The 18,625-nt window shown below is 43.8% G+C and overlaps 1 protein-coding gene across 2 annotated transcripts in view; it reads left to right on the forward strand.

The window, feature by feature from the left end:
- Nucleotides 1–754: 754 nt before the first annotated feature.
- The window catches only part of LOC103187954 (glycerol-3-phosphate acyltransferase 3-like), a gene marked incomplete at its 5' end in the record, with an annotated part of 34,533 nt that continues 16,662 nt past the window's right edge, over nucleotides 755–18,625 (forward strand). Inside the window, 5 exon segments of one of the 2 annotated variants that reach the window (XM_042339393.1) lie at nucleotides 755–821; nucleotides 5,218–5,521; nucleotides 6,313–6,387; nucleotides 7,819–7,908; nucleotides 13,295–13,388. In XM_042339393.1, coding sequence (XP_042195327.1) covers nucleotides 755–821; nucleotides 5,218–5,521; nucleotides 6,313–6,387; nucleotides 7,819–7,908; nucleotides 13,295–13,388 — 630 coding nt within the window. 2 annotated transcript variants of the gene reach the window in all.

Raw genomic sequence — 18,625 nt, forward strand, 5'->3', positions numbered from 1 at the left:
CTGAGTGGCCTGTTTCAGGCTGAAATCGGTAGTCAATTTGCATGGAGCAGTATTCCACAAACAGCCAAGAAGTGAATGATCAATTTTATCTCGGGGAATTGCTGGGTATGGATTCCATTCAATCCATTATTCAACTGTGCTCCTGTGAGGTGGTGCCGTAATGAGGAAGTGCAGTTGTTAATGTGTAGGGTAGCAATCAGCACCGGCTGCTTTTCCACTGAATGAATAGCTTTTAATTCTGAAATCTAAATGACTATTATCAATTTACACATTTACACACAGGCTTTAAAAGTAGCAAGTAAAATGAATTAGACAAAAGTAGACAAAAACGTTTTAGTGATGATTTTGTTTTTCTTCACGGTACAGAAATAAACAAAACGTTAAGATGATCAGGCAGGTCTGCTCTATTATAATATTCCTTGCATTTGATATAGCACCTTATCACATTGTTGAGGCATCTCAAAGAGCTTCACATACTGTAAATTGAATTTGTTGTTGTTGAATTGACTATATATTTTGTGGGAGAAACGCTTTCTCTCTCTCTCTCTCTCTATTGGCCTGATTTTGCTCTCTTTGTGGGTGTGGAGGGGGAGAGAAGAAATAATCACTTATTAAAAAAAATCCAACTGGTATGCTTCCCATGCGTTGTATTGCAGTCAGGATATGAAAATGCTGCGACAGCTTTGCAATGGGAATTTGTATTTCAGCACTTATTAATTCTTTCAAGTTTATAATAGGATCTGCTTTCTTATAGTGGGCGACTCAAAAGATTAAAAACAGAGTCCAGGAACAGGAAAAGGTTACTTACTCGACCTTTAATGGTAGGTGTATTTTGTATCACAAACCTATGTTTCTTATTTTGTGCCTCAAAGGAACCAGATTATTCAAAGTGTGACATATTCCAGGCCATCTGATCTCTTCTTCCTGGAATGTTAGATTACTGCGATCACACAAGTCTCTCAGATTCCTTAATCACTCACAAAACACACAGTCACACCATTTGACCTGTGAAGTGCTTTGAGACGTCTCGATGACGTGATAAGGCGCTAAATCAAATGCAAAGTATATTATTTATTACCTACCCCTACAGTAATGTAAGCAGAAAGTGTCCCTCCGGGGAGAGAGCGCGCATTCCATTCCAACAATTTCTCTCTGGGATTTCCATGTGTAGTTGGGATGCATAGAATTCTAAGCTTGTTTTGGATACTCTTAAGCATGGTTCTGCATGTGCCAGACATCTGGCTGACCCCAAAAATGTAAACGGGACAATTCCTGTCGCTGCAACATCTCAGGTCTGTTTTGGAGAAAGATTGGAGATCACAAGATTGGTTTGGATGAAGGAGGCCCTTTGGCCCATCCAATCTCATCCTTCCAGAACATCCACCCTACTATTCTCCCCCATCAAATCAAACATTTTTTTTATAAATGTGACCAGTGTCCTGTTCTCAACCACCCTTCCTGACAAACCTGTTCTCGTCTTTAAATATGCTCTGGGTAAAGAAAAAATTCTCACCGTCTATGCTGAAATTGCCCTTTGCAACTTTGAACCCATGATCTCTTGCTCTGTTGTCTTGGTGAATCCTAATGTAGCTAATTTGCCTCAGGCTAAAATGAAAAGTCATTCTGAGTGTCTTTAACACATCTTGTTTCATCGTGCAAGCAGTGTGATGGTGTTGGATGGGTTGCACATATTTAAAAATGTTAGCAGATTATTTTCCCCATCGCCATTACCAAACAACAATAGCGGAATCAGGTAAAACGGATGGAACCAAAGTTGCCTTACATTCAGGCATAGCTCCCAAACCCTCCTTTGCCTCTTGTTTGGTAGCAGTAATCACGAAAATAAATATCTAAGTGCTCTTGCAATGCATCTGATGTCATCGCACCACTTACTTACTTGCTTCCCCACTGGATGTGAGGCCAAGTCTACAAGTGTAAAAGGGTGGGTGCAGAAAAAAATGTTCCCTGTACTTTGGTGTGCTAACCCTTGCCTACCAGTCTTTGCCTGCCAGCAGACAATTGTAGAGGTTGTTTCAGGTCTAACTCCTGTATCTGCTGATGTAGTAAAATACAAGAGGGCTAAGCCAAGTTTCTGTTTACATATGTCATACACAAGAGATTGCATATGGGGGAAAAAAAGAGGTTTGCAAAATGAATAACGCAATAGGATGCAACAGAACTGTAGCAAGGACTTGCATCACAAAGGTGATTGGGGTCAGACAGTTGTGGAGGTTAGTGCTAGGCTATAATAATAATAATCCTTGCATTTGATATGGTGCTTTTACACCTTCTAGATGTCTCAAAGCACTTCACAGAATATACTGTAAAGTGAATTGACTGTATTTGTGGGTGAAATGTGGTAGCCAATTGCGCACAGCAGTGTCCCACAAACAGTCGTGGATTGAAATGACCAATTTATTATTGTTTTTTTTTCTTGAGGGATTATTATTAGGTGTGTGGAGTAAGGAAACTTGCCCAAGATTTTGCCCTCCCGGGAATCAAACCCAGGTCTCTCGCTTGCGAGGCGAGTGCACTAACCACTGAGAAGCGCTTTGAGATGTCTCGAGAAGTGATTAGGCACCATATCAAATGCAAGTTTAGTATTATATGTTGAGGTCAAAGAGTTCCAGGTGATGGAGGGGGATGAGAGCAAGAGAATGGTATTGGGCAAACAAAATTTTTGAAAGATGAATGAATATCAAAATCCTTAAAGTTCTTTAATTTTTAAACTACAGAGAATTTTTCATGCAATCCACCACAAGGAAATTATCATAGACCCTATTGCAATATTTCACTCGCCTTGCAAGTCCCTCATCATGAAATTGGCAATGCTCTTGCATGCAATATTTTCTGGCATTATTTTGACCTTCAAATACCTCAGAAAACCACTGCCTCTTTCGCTCTTTTAGTCCCACCTGAAAACCTACCTTTTTGACTACGCCTATGATCACCACCTCTCCCCTTCTCAGCGTCCAAACCCTCTACTGTACAGCATTCCAAGACATTATCCTATATGAAGTGCATTACTACATAAATGTTTTTGTTTTTCAAATATCCTTGTGAAGCGTCCTGTCTTTTATATTTGCTGACTGGAATCTTGTTTTTCTTATCCAGTGGAGGAGTTGTCAACATATTTTTAGCAGGCATGTTGCTTCATGCATGCTGCTCTTCATGAGTGTTCTTCAATGACAGATGGGGTGTAAAACGTAGAAAACTCAGCAGGATTTCAGTTAATTTATTAATTTGAGTTGATTTGGGATGATGCAGAATTTGTAACTATTGAATCCTACAAGCAACTGACCATTTTAGATCACAGCATGTTATAAAGTCAACCTATGAGGGAGTAGTGCACAAGACACCTTAAGTATTTACTGAAAAGGCCCTTCTCTCAACCCATTTAGTGTCAGCATGAAACACCTATTGGTAGTTTGCCAGCAAAACTGATTTACACACTTCCCAGGAAGAGACATAATGCAACATAAAGCAACTTAGGACAAAAAAATTGACCCGTGTCTTGACCTGCATGAGGACATCTCTTCAATAATTCCTAATTGTTCTTTTGGTGTTTGAAGCTGTGTAGTAAAGCCTGCAGTATCTATTATTACAAAAAAACTCTGCTCTTTCAGCTCGTTATCATTGTCATTACCTCAAAGTGCTTCACAAGCACAGGAGAGCCCCTTTAATGTGGGAGCTGAGGCCCATAAAATTGATTGGCCGACTTCCTGCTGAAGAGGTCACACCTGACATCAACTTCTGTGTGGGAGTGCCATTGGTATAACCTAATGACCTGAAAGTTTGCTTTTTTTTTTAAACGAGTAGCAAGCTGGATGTGGGAATATTTAAGTGTTTGCTATTGATAGCACTGTCTAGCAAGCCTCTGTGCTTGGCCAGCTGGGAGCATTGTACCTTGTTAGGGCTTTGGCTTGCATGGTCAACAGGCGCCAAGTGGGAAGAATCCCAGTGTCCCAAGTGACTGTTTTGCCCTTTGTAAGTCGTGCCAATGAGCCAGACTGGCTGGTCTGTCATCAGTAGTGCCCAGGAGTATTGCGGACCCACCCTGGCTCAGGAATTGGCCACAGAGGATTGACTCAATTCTGACATTGGTTGCCAAGCTCGACACCTTGGGAACAATGCAGCTGTGAGGAAACGCTTCATCCTGTCCCACACCTCACCACCATTACCCACTCCAGAAGTAGATGGCTTTGGAGAAGGAATTACCAAGGTTTGCCTGAATATACTAACGATTAGAGAAAGGAGTCCCCATTTGCGAGATTCAGATTCCTTATTATGAAAATGAAAGACCGTTGATTATTGTAAAGCAGACCCACTGTGCTGTTCCTGAAACCTGTATTAGAAATCGACTTATGGTTGGTGTAGCTGCTGATTAGTGCTTAACTTTTCTCTCAGTGACTCTTTTTAAAGCAGGTTTAGGCTCAATATCCTCTTTTCCCCCTATCTTTTTCTTTTTATAGGCCCTTTAGGAATTGACTTGAGTTATGGAGTCCGGTGATATAAGGAAAGCAAACTAACACCAGCGAGTAAAATCATTAACTCTGTGAGTGAGACATTTGAACTGTAGATGGTTAAAAAAAACTCAGCGACTATTCTCAGTGTAGAATTAATGACCAAACTAGTATCGGGAGGGCAGGATTGTGAAGTTTATTGCTTAATTGCACAGAACATTAGCCATTGTGCCAGAAAGTCTTGTGCAACCCTTTGTTTCTTTAAATGCCATTTTGTAAGATTGGAATATATGGATTCTTAAGAATCCTACAGCTTAGAAAATCTGACAAATTCTCCCCATTCGCTATATTTAGAATCACTTGAAAACAGGTTTAAGCTATGGATAGCTCAATAGTTTCTAATGCTTGCATTAGGCTGGGTCTTTCTTTGTGTTCTTATGCACAGCCAGCAACTATCAGGAAGGCAGTGCTAAACTATACATTTTATTGGTGTTGAATGCCTTTTCTCAGTATACATTCCTAACATGCATTGCATCCAAAATCTGCTTTAGTCCTTAATGCTTTGATATTAGCTTCCAAACCATTGTCTAAAAGTTTAAGATCATGCATAATTTTCAAAGTGTGTGTTTGAGCCAGTGTGTGTGAGTAATTGTGTGCATGTGTGTGAGTGAGTGTGTGATTGCATATGTTTGCTTGTGCCAATGCCAAGCCACTACTTTACTGAAATGTAATGGTAATTGCTATTGTCTTAAAGAAATTATCGAGAAGAGTGATAAAGTTACTCTGGAAGAAGAAATCAAGGATTTGAGGCGGCATTCCAACAGGAACAAATCTCTCCAGGATGGAGACTTTGAACTCTCCGATGCATTCTACTTCTCCAAGAAAGGATTTGAAGCTATCGTCGAGGATGATGTGACCATTAGATTTAGTTCAGAAGAGATGGTCAAGTGGAACCTGCTAACGAGGACAAACAGAAACTTCCAACACATCAGCGTCCGTCTGACCATTCTATGGGGGGTGGGCCTCTGTATTCGATATGTTTTCCTCCTTCCTTTACGGTAAATATGAAAAATGAGCAGTCAAAACACAAAGTGCTGCAGTTATTGTCCATCAAATTTAGTTTTACAATTTAGTTTCCCCCCCCCCCCGCCGTGCAGTTCAACAGAATGTTGTCATATGTGGAGGCTTGTTGGTTAACAGCCATTTGGCGGCTTGCGAGTGCCTGTAAAAAGCACATCCGGCAATACGCTCATGAGTTGAAAATATCATGAGGAGTGGGGGGAGAAAAATAACAATAATAATAATAACCCTTGCATTTGATATAGCGCTTTTCACGTCGGGAGGACATCCCAAAACGCTTCACAGAACACACTGTAAAGTGAATTGACTGTATATTTGTGGGCGAACGCGGCAGCCAATTGCGCACGGCAATGTCCCACAAACAGTCGTAGATTGAAAATGACCAATTTATTATTGTTTTTGGTTTTGGAGGGGTTATTATTAGGCGTGTGGAGTAAGGAAACTTGCCCAAGGTTTCGCCCTCTGCCTGGAATTGAACTCAGGTCTCTCACTTGCAAAGCGAGTGCTCTAACCACTGAGCTACAGGACTCCACAAATGGTTAAATGGTACTTCAATTTAACAGCTCCTCCATAGGACGTCACCTTCGACAATGCAATGCTCCGCCAGCACTGAACTGGAGTATCAGTCTACATTATAAGCTCAAAGTCCTGATATGGTGCTTGAACGCACAACCTTTTGACTAGGAGACAAGAGTGCTACCAGCTGAGCCAGATTGATGCATTTGTTAATGTACTGTGTTCATTTACCTTCATGCAACTTCATCTGCAGGCTCACTTTGGCGGTGATCGGCCTCAGCTGGCTTGTGACTGGGACATCCCTAGTAGGACAGTTACCAAACAGCGGGTAAGAAATGGGAATATTTGAAAGTGGGAGAGGGAGGGGGGAGCACATTGTGTCCTGGGGATGGACACCTTGTGTCCTGAGGACAAGAAGGTTTTGCTGCATCTACAGTCCCAGGTGAGAGTCTGGCACGTTGGGTAATATCTGGTGAGCAGAAAAAATGAATCTGCAGATACCCAGCTCAGATACCCAGGAGTCCTGTAGCTCAAGGCGCACTCGCCTTGCAAGCGAGAGACCTGGGTTTGATTCCCGGCAGGGTGAAACTTTGGGCAAATTTCTTTACTCCACATGCCTGATAATAAACCCTCAGGAAAAAGAAAATAATAAAAAAAAGGTCACTTCAATCCATTTCAATGTTTGTGGGACACTGCTGTGGGTAATTGGCTGCCACTTTTTGCCCTCAAAATATACAGTCAATTCACTTACAGTCTATTCTATAAAGCGCTTTGAGGTGTCTAGAAGACTTGAAAAAGCGCTATATCAAATGCAAGGATTATTATATATATTATATTATTTTGCTCAGAACAGTACACATTATAACAATGTGCTCACCTCTGATACTCCATGACTTATGCAAGTGTAACTTCAAATTTGTGTTCCCTGTGTGCTTTTAGTGTATTGGGATGTCTCAGCTCCTGGCCACCTTAGGATTTAGAACATTTTCAGCTCTTGCTGTTTGGAACATAACTACTGTGTGCCTGTCCTTTGCTATTTTGTACCTAAACAAAGCAATCTAACAGATTTCTCAGAGGATCGTGCCTATCTATAGGGTGAATCCTGATTATCACTACCAGGGAGATTAAAGTGGTGGAAGCAGTATTGATATTTAGTATTAGATGAGACATTAAGCCACAGTCCCATGCCTGTTCAGGGGATCTTAAAGATACCATGGCCCTATTCGAAAAGAGAAAGGAGTTTCTTCTGGTGTCATGTTCAACAATCCCTCCCCAAATAAAATTGATCATTTGTTTCATATCTGTTTATGGGACATTGCTGTGGGGAATTGTGCTGCTGCATTTGCCTACAAATAGTCACTTTATTTCACAGTAAATCTTGTAAAACGCTTTGAGACGTCCTCCCAACGTGGTAAGGCGCTATACCAAATGCAAGGATTATTATATCATTATTGGGATATTCCCTGCTTCTAGAGGTGGTTTTACCTGGGGATGGTCATAGGAGGAAGAGGGTGTGGGGTGGAGTTGCATGAGGAGATTGTTTTGTGTTGACATTTAGCTTGTCTTTATCTGGCTTTATGTTATGTGCAATTAGCTGTCATGTTTCGCCCACAAAATATACAGTCAATTTACTTTACAGTTTATCCCGTGAAGCGCTTTAAGACGTCTCTACGAGGTGATCGGCGCTATATCAAATGCAAGGATTATTATTTATTGGAAATTGCAGAGAAAGAGAGTTAAAGTGTTTGTCTCCCCACAGCTTGAAGACGTGGCTAAGTGAACTTGTCCACCTGATGTGCTACAGAATATGTGCCAGAGGACTGTCAGCAACTATTCACTACCACAACAAGTGAGTCAATGCACAAAGCTGTGCTTTTTGCAAACCATTAATTTTTTTAAAAAATGTTTCTGACAGGTAAGCATAATCGATGTAAAACCACAAGACAGTGGGACTGGAAGCATTCCTCTCCAATAAGAAAACCACAGCACAAATGGCAAAAAGTGATGGAAAAATAGGCCTCTGATGTAGAGTGTGTTCTTGTGCAGGTACACTCTGTGTACGTCACACTTACGTACACACAGGGTCCCTGCTCTGAAGGAGGGCTCTGCTCCAAGGTGATCTTGTGTCAAACCCGAGTTCTTGCAAGTCAGGGTGGCATACCTCACCTCACCCAGAGCTTGTGAGGGTTTCTGCTGCGCTAATGTCATGCTAATGCAGTGGGGAGTGGAGGACTACATTTTCAAGATTGGGATTAAAACATGTTGCAGAGACTGACTGTAAGGAGTTTGGCTTAGGCCTTGAACCATTCCATGCTCTCCTTCACTATTCACCCTAAACGTTGATTTCCCCAGAGTTGAATTTGATCCCAAAATTGCTATCAAGGCACCTGATGCACCAGGCTTATGTGGTTGTGTTATTTTCCCCTCCTTTAGCCAGTGGAGGATTGTGATAAATGTGAAAACAACATGGTCAACAAACAGTACTGCATTAGCAAAGTCTTCTTCAGGATTAAACGCTCGGAGACACTGCCCTGAGTGAAGGACACTATTATAAATGGAAGTTGTTGTTATATTGAGGCATATTTGGGAGGGATCTTGCTGTGTAACACTTAAGTGAAGGCTGTGTCGTGGCCACTCATACGTGTATCTCTTTATCTGAATGAATGAAATTGTGCCATTGAATACGTTTATTTTACGTTATTATCTTTTAGAAAGTCTGTACATCTGGGCACTTGGTGTACTAACCAGTTCATATTGTGTGAGCGATTTGACTTTAGGGGTGCAGTGATTAGGAGCTCTGCTAACCAGTGCCAAACCCTAGTTACTTTTTAAAAAGAAAGTTATTGTTACAGAGCCGATCAAGTGACCAGATCTTTAAAACATTAAAAAAGGCACTTTTAAAGTACTTAATGAATTGCTTTTGAGAAGAGATTTGAAATGGATTTACACTGCTGATGCTAAGATTGAAGCAATGAGAATTGCATGGGAAGGGAATTGACCAGTCCATGCTGGAAGCTGGAAGTGTACCACACTTCAGTAACCGAGGGTTCACAGGACACCCACATTATAAGCGGTGTTGCGTTCCAGAGTTATCCTTTATGACTGGGTCACCTTGTGTGTATTTATATAAGTTTTAAATGTATCAAACATCATTAGTTTTTTTAAATAGAAAAAGCTAGTCAGCATCTGGTTGTACAAGGTTTCAGATGACTCAAGTGTCTGACAGTTAATTGCTCCTCCTCAATTTAATGAAACTGTGTCAAATGGTCATATGATGACCAACAAATGACAATGTAATAGGAAAGTGTTTTCCTTGGTACCTCCCTATTGTAATATTGCAACCGTGTTTTTTTTAAACCACGGAAATATTTGTACAGAGGAAACGCCATGATTAAGACAACGACTAACTTATATATGTTGTAATATATTAGTCAACTTTAGGTGTCAACATAGTTCAGCTGGTAGCACTCACGCTCTGAGTCAGCGGATGTGGGTTTGAGCCACACGTGAGCAATGGAATTCATAGAGTCTACACTGATATTCCAATGCAGAGCTGGGAATGCACTGCATTATTGGAGGTCCTGTTCTTTGGATGAGATGTTAAACCAAGGCCCCGTCTGCCTGTAGAGGAGGATGTTAACAATCCCATGGTACTAATTGAAAAGAGAATGGAGTTTCTCCTGGTGTCCTGGCCAGCAGTCTTCCCAAATAAATTGGTCACTCACTTCGTGGCTGTTTGTGGGACATTGCTTTGTACAAATTGGCTGCTGTGTTAACCCACAAAACCCTCAGTCACTCCACTTTACAGTAATTAGTGTAACATGTTCTGGTTCCGGCTGAAGATCTCCTCTGAGCCGAGGTTCTTGTAGTTGGTGTGATCTTTAGGGGTTGTCTCTCAGAGGATACAGTTCATGATGCAAATCGGATTTGCTATCAATGAGGTAACATTACTACTACTACTAATAATAATCCTTGCATTTGATATAGCACTTTTCACGTCTTCTAGATGTCCCAAAGCGCTTCACAGAATATACTGTAAAGTGAATTGACTGTATATTTGTGGACGAACGCGGCAGCCAATTGCGCACAGCAATGTCCCACAAACAGTCGTGGATTGAAAATGACCAATTTATTATTGTTTTGTTTTTTGGAGGGATTATTATTAGGCGTGTGGAGTAAGGAAACTTGCCCAAGGTTTCGTCCTGCCTGGAATTGAACTCAGGTCTCTCACTTGCAAAGCGAGTGCTCTAACCACTGAGCTACAGGACTCCACGTTTCACTGTCCCAGTGTAATGGTTTAAACACCGAAGGGCTAGATGGTATCTTACTGCAGGCCGTGTCCCATTGTACCTTTCACAGCACTATTTAAATAATTCTATTTATTTTGTTAATTTTCCATCATTTCATATTGAACAAGGGCTAAGAAGACTTTGATATCAAACTATGAATGCCTCACCCTTTTCTTCACAGGTGTTTTGTCACCACTTATCAATTGGCCTGGAGGGAGGAGGGGTTGGATGAATGAGGGAGCAGGGAGGAAAGGAAAGGAAGTTTAGTGAAATGTTATTGGGAAGAGATGCAGCACAAGATGTTCCTGACAGGTTATGTAGATAGTTTACATTTCTAACCTGTGTTACTCTTCTAATGTTATAAGAGCCCCACAATTATACCATTTTGCTCCTGTTCTGTTACCTGTATAAACAGCTGAGTGAAGCTTTGCTGTTCACGCCACAGAGTGTGTTCTTGCTGATTCACATCAGAGGTAGAAACAGCATTCCTGCAGGGCTGGATTAAGGGATCTGACGGCTATAAACCAAATCACTTTTGGGAGCCCTTCATGAAAAAAGCATGTGACGATTCATGAGGGATGCCAGCGCCGAAAAACATAAAACAACCCACAGTCCCATTATTGGTATCATTTCCCAATTTCCTGAGTAGCCTGTCCACCCTGCTGGTTTCATATCTGGGGCCCCTCAATCCTCGGGGACATAAATCATGGTTTATAGGCTAATCCGGCTTTGCGATGCTGGTGAAGTCAGTTGTTGTGTGCAGTCAGGACAGTGAAACCATCAATGCACATATAACATACACAACACTCACACACAGAAATATCAAAAAGTATCCCAGGGTTATTGCCCTTTATAAATTTTGAATGTAATTTTCCTTAAACCTAAAATAAATATTTTTTTGAAAAATGTCTTTTTTTAACATACAGAATTTGTGAAAGATCTAATGACCTGCACTAATTCACTACTGAAATTAAATTTTCCTTCCAAATAGCAGTGAGTCTTGTTTCCCCATAGTGTTGCACTTTTGATTAGGGAACTTAGTAGATATAGCTGGCTGCCGTCATAATGTGGTGCTTTGGATCCATAAGCCCAGATCCCAAATTGTAACAGGGCCCATTATAAAATAGCCATCATTCTGGACACTGTTATCTGTTATTCTGGTTGCAGATGCAATATATAATTTGCTAATTGTCACCGGTGATACTTCGCACACAATCTAAGAATCCTTACATTTGATATAGCACTTTTACGTTGGGATGATACCTCAAAGCACTTGACAGGATATATTGTAAAGTGTAGTGACTGTGTATTTTGTGGGCGAATGTGGCAGCTGAATTGCACACAACAATGTCCCAGAAACAGCCATGAGATGAATGAACAATTTTGTTTGGTGGATTATTGGGTAGGACACCGGGAGAAATGTCCTTCTCTTTTTGACTAGAGTCATGGGATCTATAACGTCTACAGACTCGGTTTCATGTCTAATGTGAAGGACGTCACCTTCAGCATTGCAGCGCACCCCCAGCACTGCATCAGGATGTCAGACAGTTATGAGTTCCAAGTTTCAACGTGGAACTTGAACCCACGTCTGACTCTGGAGTGAGAGTGTTACCAACTAAGCTGGGCTGAACCACGATATTTATAATAATAATAATAGCAATGCTTGAGTTTGATATAGCGCTTTTCACATCTTCTCGATGTCTCAAAGCGCTTCACAGAACAGACAGTAAAGTGAATTGACCGTATTTTGCTGTAATTTAGTTAAATGTAGGTTTAAAGCGAAGGGAGTCGCAAACAGATTTCAATTTGACTTTCTAATTGTGATGGGTCTGAAGGAACTCTGACCTGTTTGGGTTTGCTAATCATAGGGGTGTGTTTGTTTCCAATGGCGGAATTCCAGGGCTCCTTATCTTCACTGGCTGAACCTAGGATGCGGATAGCTTTTGAAATAATCTGCACCCTTTGCCTTCGCAAACTTTGCCCCAATCCTAACAGCTTTAATTCTTTAGTTAATTACATGAAACACGAACTGCTTTGTCCAGAATTAATTCCAACAATATTTTAATCCATTGCAGAGCAAACGTCAGGCAAGATAAAATGTGTGAGGCCAAATCTGTAACTTAATCTGTCCGGCATTTCCCTGTTCAGTTACAAAATGCTCCAGTATTCCCCTGAGGTCAGGTTGTCCCATGGATTCCTTGGAGCAATCTTGGCCGTGCATCTGATCAAGATATTGATCGCTAAGCACTTATGGCTATGTCAGCTCGGTTTGCCTGTGTGATCACGTCTCCATCATAAAAGGTCTGTTCAGTGACTGGCACAGTTTTATGTTATTTAGGACATGCTGCTTCCTTGTTATTCCAAGGAGGATGTTTTTCACCCAAATTCCAATGTTTGAGTGAAAAATGTATTGTGTAATTTGAGCACTTGAAAGCTATCATGTCAAAAACTGCAGTCCAATTAAATCACTATTTAATTGTCATTTAGTTTTGGGTATGAACACCCTCTCTCTCAATTTTGCCACAATCTTTTAGCCTGAAGTCACCAGTTGTTACCATTGTTTATTGCTGCTTGCAGAGATTTCAGTGCTGGAGCAGCCAACATCATCCACATGGTTTGGACTGCATGTTTCACCCAACTGATAGAGATAGGATGAAAGTCAATTAACTGTCTTTGACAAAAGAATATTAAGATTGTGGTGCACCAGTGGGTACCGTGATAATTCTGTCGTGATAATCTCAACAGAAAAGTGAGACCACGTTAAATGGGTTTGTGTTTGTGCAATATCTATGTGTAACTGCATACATACGCAAAACATGGTGTAAAGAATAGCAGAGATATTTGCCGATATGTACTTGTGTAGATTGATCCCTGTGTTACCAGGATTTGTTAACTACTGTACTGTTAGTGTTACAGTAATCCTAACAAAATACTTTCTGATTTCAGGGAAAACAGACCCAAAAAGGGAGGCATATGTGTGGCAAACCACACCTCACCAATAGACATCGTTATACTAGCCAATGATGGATGTTATGCAATGGTAAGGAAAGTAACTTTTGAATCCCAATGTGCCTTACAAGGTGTATTTTGTTTTTGTTTGCAAGATTTGTGGAACAAAATGTCTTACACTATGTTCCTGCTGCACATTTGTGCAGTAATGTTGCCTGTAATTTGATGGGAAGTAACCAAGGACTACAACTGGGGGTGAAGACACTGTGATTGAAGCCCCCTTATATCACCACCTGGAGGAGATGGTTTTAGGAGCAATCCAATTTGGATATCATGGAATACTAATGCAGTGCTACTGGGCGTAGGGATTCTCAGCTCCTATTAACCCTGCAAGCCCAAACCCTAACTGTTATGGTGGTCCTAGCTGAACAAGCAGCGGGAAAGCTTGCCAGACATTATCAGTGCCAAGCTATGTGGTTTTAGCTGGTTATACTCCAACAGTACCTCAGCCCACACTCCGGGGTACCCAAACCTTGGCACTTTCCAACCTATACCTATTACTTTCTGGAATTAGGTAAGCAGGGTGCATTCAACAACAACAAAATTACATTTGTATAGGGCCTTTTGTTCCAAGGGGCTGGACAATCAATGTTTTGGACCTGAGCTGTGGGTCGGGATTGGGAGGATGGAGGGCAGTGGGGGAAGGAAGGTGACCGAAGGCAAGGTCAAAGAGGAGGGTCTTGAGACTGGTCTTGAAGGCGACATGGGAGAGGCGAGGCGGGGATCTGTGGGATGAAGTTCCAGAGGGTGGGGGCAGAAGGCCCACCAACCAATGGTGGGGTGGGCGAGGCGGGGGATGTGAAGCAGGCCGGAGCCTGCTGAACGGAGGGAGCGGGCAGGTTGGTAGGGGGTTAGAAGGTCGCAGAGATAGGGGGGAGCATGGAGGGCTTTGAAGGTGAGGACCAGGATCTTGAACTGTATCCTCTGTGTGATGGGAAGCCAGTGAAGTCAGGCGAGTATGGGGGTGATAGGGTCGCAGAGCCTGGAGCAGTAGAGGACACAGGCTGCAGAGATCTGGATGATTTGCAGCCTATGGAGGGAGGAATTGGGGAGCCCAATAAAAAGGAAGTTTGCGCAGTCGAGCCTAGATGTTATTAATGTGTATATGAGGGTCTCGGCAGTCTGTAATGTGAGGTAGTGGCAGACTCGAGCGATGTTCCCGAGGTGGGGGAGGCAACAACAACAACAAGATTCCATTTATAGAGCACCTTTCACGTCAGGAGGACGTCCCAAGGCGCTGTACAGTTGGGTCAGGACCCGAGCAGAGGGGAAATGGTCAGGGTGAGGGAAGGGAAGGGAGGGAGCGAGGAGGGGGTAGAGAGTCGAGAGGGGAGCCGAGGGCTCGGTCAAAGAGAAAGGTCTTGAGACCAGCCTTGAAGGAGGAAAGGGAGGAGGCGGCGAAGGCACTGGGGGATAGAGTTCCAGAGCCTAGGGGCTGAGAGGCTGAAGGCCCGGCCACCGATGGTAGGGCGGTTGGGGCGGGGGATGTGGAGCAGACCAGAGCCAGAGGAACGGAGGGTACGGGCAGGTAGGTAGGGAGATAGTAGGTCAGAGAGGTAGGGGGGACCAAGGCCGTGAATGGCCTTGTAGGTGAGGATGAGGATCTTGAATTTGATCCTCTGGGGGATGGGGAGCCAGTGGAGGCGAGCGAGGGTGGGAGTGATGTGGTCGCGAAGCCTGGTGCGGGACAGTACACGAGCTGCAGAGTTCTGAATGACCTGCAGCTTGTGGAGGGAGGAGCCGGGAGGGCCGGCGAGTAGAGAGTTCCCATAGTCCAGCCTTGAGGCGATAAAGGCGTGGACCAGGGTTTCAGCAGCGTGAGGGGTGAGGTAGTGCCGTAGTCTGGCGATATTCTGGAGGTGATGGAAGGCAGTGCCAGTTGTGGCGCGGATATGAGGGAGAAAGGACAGCTCAGGGTCGAACAGAACACCGAGATTCCTGACCGGCTTTGAGAGGTGGAGAGTACAGCCTTGGATGCCGATGCTGTCAGAGCCTGAGGTGCGGAGGCGCTGACGCGAGCCAATCAGGAGGGCCTCAGTTTTACGCACGTTGAGCTGAAGAAAGTTGTCTCTCGTCCAGGACTCGATGTCGGACAGGCAGGCTGTCAGGACATCGGTGGTCGTGGAGTTGAGGGTAGAGGAAGAAAGGTAGAGTTGGGTTTCATCTGCATACATGTGGAAGTTAACCCCATGTCTGCAGATGATGTCACCAAGGGGGAGCATATAGAGGGTGAAAAGGAGGGGACCGAGGACAGAGCCTCAGAGCAGAGTGGAACATGGCATGGATGTGATGTAGGAAGGATAGTTGAGGGTCAAACAAGACATCAAGGTTTCGGTCTGATCAGTGCGGTGATACTGTCAGTACCTGAGGTGTGAAGGCGCTGACAAGAGCCAAGCAGGAGGATCTCAGTCTTGTTGACGCTCAACTGCAGAAAGTTAGCTCTCATCAGGACTTGATGTCTGACAGACATTCTGTCAGGACAGCAGTGGTCCTGAAGTCAAGGGTGGAGGCAGAGAGATGAGAGTTGGGTGTCATCTGCATCCGCAGGTGGAAATTGACCCCATGTCTGCAGATGATGTGACCAAGAGGGAGCATATAGGTATTGAAAAGAAGGGAACCAAGGACAGAGCCCTGAGGAAGTCTGCACAAGATGGTTTGCGGGCTAGAGGAGAAGCCATTTGTGGAGATGAAGTGGAGACGGTGTGAGAAGTAGGATCTGAACCATTTAAGGCAGAACCTTGAAGGTTGAGGTGAGAGGAGAGGTGGTGGAGGAGGATAGAATGGTCAATGGTATTGAGGCAGCAGAGAAGTCAAAGAGGATGAGGAGGCAGGGGGAGCCCTGTTTGCAGATGGACAAAATGTCATTTGTCACTGCGACCAAAACTGTTTCTGTGCTGTGGGCAGCACTGAAACTCGATTGGAGGGGTTGTTGAAGGGAGTGGTGGGAGAGGAAGGAGCAAAGCTGGGACGCAACGATTCATTCCAGGAATTTGGAAAGGGAGGTTGGAGGTGGGCTGGTAGTTTGAGAGCAGGGACAGGACCAGGGAGGGTTTTTTTAAGGATAGGAATGATGATGGACGTTTTTAGAGTGGTGGGAACTGTGCCAGTGGACAGGGATTGTCTGAGTAGGGGAGAAAGGAGATGCTGCAGGGAGGTAAGAAGAGGTGTAGGAATGGGGTAGAGGAAGCAGGTGGTCGGTTTCATATTGGTTATGGTGGTGATGAGAGAGAAGTCGAAGACAGGTTCGAAGATGTGGAGGGAGGGATGGGTTGGAGCTGCGATGTGAGGGGGAGATGGGGAGGGGGTAGTAGACGGAAGGGCAGCTGAGTGGATCCTCTTGACTTTGGTATAGAGGAAGTCCAGCATCTCCTCGCAGTTGGTGTTGGAGGAAAGGATGGGTGACGTGTGAGAGGGTTGGTGGCGGAGCCGGTTGGTGATGGAGAAGAGAAGCCTGAGCTTGTCCTTGGCCTCCAAGATTGTCTTGGGCGTAGAAGGATTATTTAGTGAAAGTGAGTAGGCACGGTAAGATTTAATAAGGTCCAGCCATTTCTGTCGATTCACTGTTAAGTTGCATTTGAGCTAGGTGCGTTCAGCGGCACGCAACTGAGCCTTAAGGAAGTGGAGGTGGCTGGTATATCTGGATGACTTCCGTGAGTAGGAGACAGTTCGGGAAATGAAGGGGGCAAGGGCATCAAGAGTGGTGGAGAGGGAGTTGTGGATGAGAGTGACCTAGGAGAATAGGTCATTGCAGGAAGAAGCCCAGAGGGGGAGGAGTTCAGCTGATTCCAAGGTAGTGGAGTGAGAGAGGGTGGGTCATTTTTTTTTCAGGGGGTGGTAGGAGATGGGTTGGGTGGCTGTAGGGAGAGGAATTGAGAAGTTAAGGGAGATGATGTAATGGTCCGAGATGGCTTTGTTGGTGATGGTGAGGTCTGAGATGTTGAGACCCAGGGTAACCACCAGGTCAAGCGGGTGGATGTGGTGGGTGGAAGTGGAGGGAGAGGTTATGAGAAGAGAGAGGAGAAGTCAGCAGAGAGGCTTCTCCTCCAGCGGAAAGAGAAGAAGTCAGCATTCCTACCAGAAGAGCGCACACGTTCCAGACACCAAGAAATTTCCATTTGTAAGTGGCACATATATGTGGAACTCTCAGTAAAAGCACACTCTGGGGATACCAAACCTTGGCTCTTATCAACTTATGCTTAGAATTAGGTAAGCAGAGTGCTCCCCTTCAGACACAGGGAAATTACCATACGCAGATAATATACATATGTGGAATTATCAGTTTGGTTTGGATACTATTAAGCATGGTGATAGGTTTCCCTACATGTCAGACATGTGGTTGAACCAAAAACAATTGAATGCGGTGGGTGTAAGCTGAACAACCCTTTGAAATCTTTTCAGACCAAAATTAGAGTTTATTTTGACAGTCTATTCCAAGTGATGGCGAGCCAGAAAAAAAAAAGTAGGGTTTCCCAGTGCCTGCTTCCAGCAGTATTAACCTTTCTGAATAAGAGTCCACTTTTCACCTATGTTTCACGTGAATGTTTCAGTGAGAAGTAAAATTGCTGTTTTGGCCACCTTTGTTTTGTCTCGTTTACAATAAAGTTATGCACCAAAGTAATGCACATTTTTACAGAGTATTATTATCCCCTCTTCCTCTCTTTACCTTGTTTTAAATGTGGTTGATCCAAGGCCTTTGCTGCTTTGAGCTGGTCACTGCATGGTGTGCAGGACCAGAATGGTTGGCTCTTCCTTGCCCTCCTTCCTGTCCCCGTCCTGTGGAATCCACATTACCTCGCCTGGTGGGGTGGATATCTGAGCGGGACTGATTGAGAGCCCTGTGCTGATACCACAAGTTTGGCTCTCGTTTCCTAGCACCATGGAAATGCTAACTATGAAATGCAACTTGTGCGTGTCGAAAGGAATGGCTGGATTGGTCTCTAGGAGATTCTGCTGAATGCCTTCAACATTAGGATGGGGGAGGAATTTGCAAGAGCTTTGTCTTGGTTTCACCTGAGGTTGGTGACGTCCCTCAGTAGTGCGAGTGCATTTGACAGATGCCGTAGTGAAGCCTTTAACAGCATATACGTAGCCTTTGGAGCGAATGAACTTGAAGGGTCACGTATTCTTTTCCCATTACAGACAGTCTTCATATTCAGCCTCCTTCACGCCACCCCCACTCCCCCAGGTTTTCAGCCTTTCTGCCACCACTCTCTGGAACTCCATCCCTTCAACTCCCTCTCTCCCCTTGTTCAAGGTCTGTCTCAAAAT

The sequence above is a fragment of the Callorhinchus milii genome, unplaced genomic scaffold (assembly GCF_018977255.1).
Source record: "Callorhinchus milii isolate IMCB2004 unplaced genomic scaffold, IMCB_Cmil_1.0 Scaffold1, whole genome shotgun sequence".
Taxonomy (NCBI): Eukaryota; Metazoa; Chordata; class Chondrichthyes; order Chimaeriformes; family Callorhinchidae; genus Callorhinchus; species Callorhinchus milii.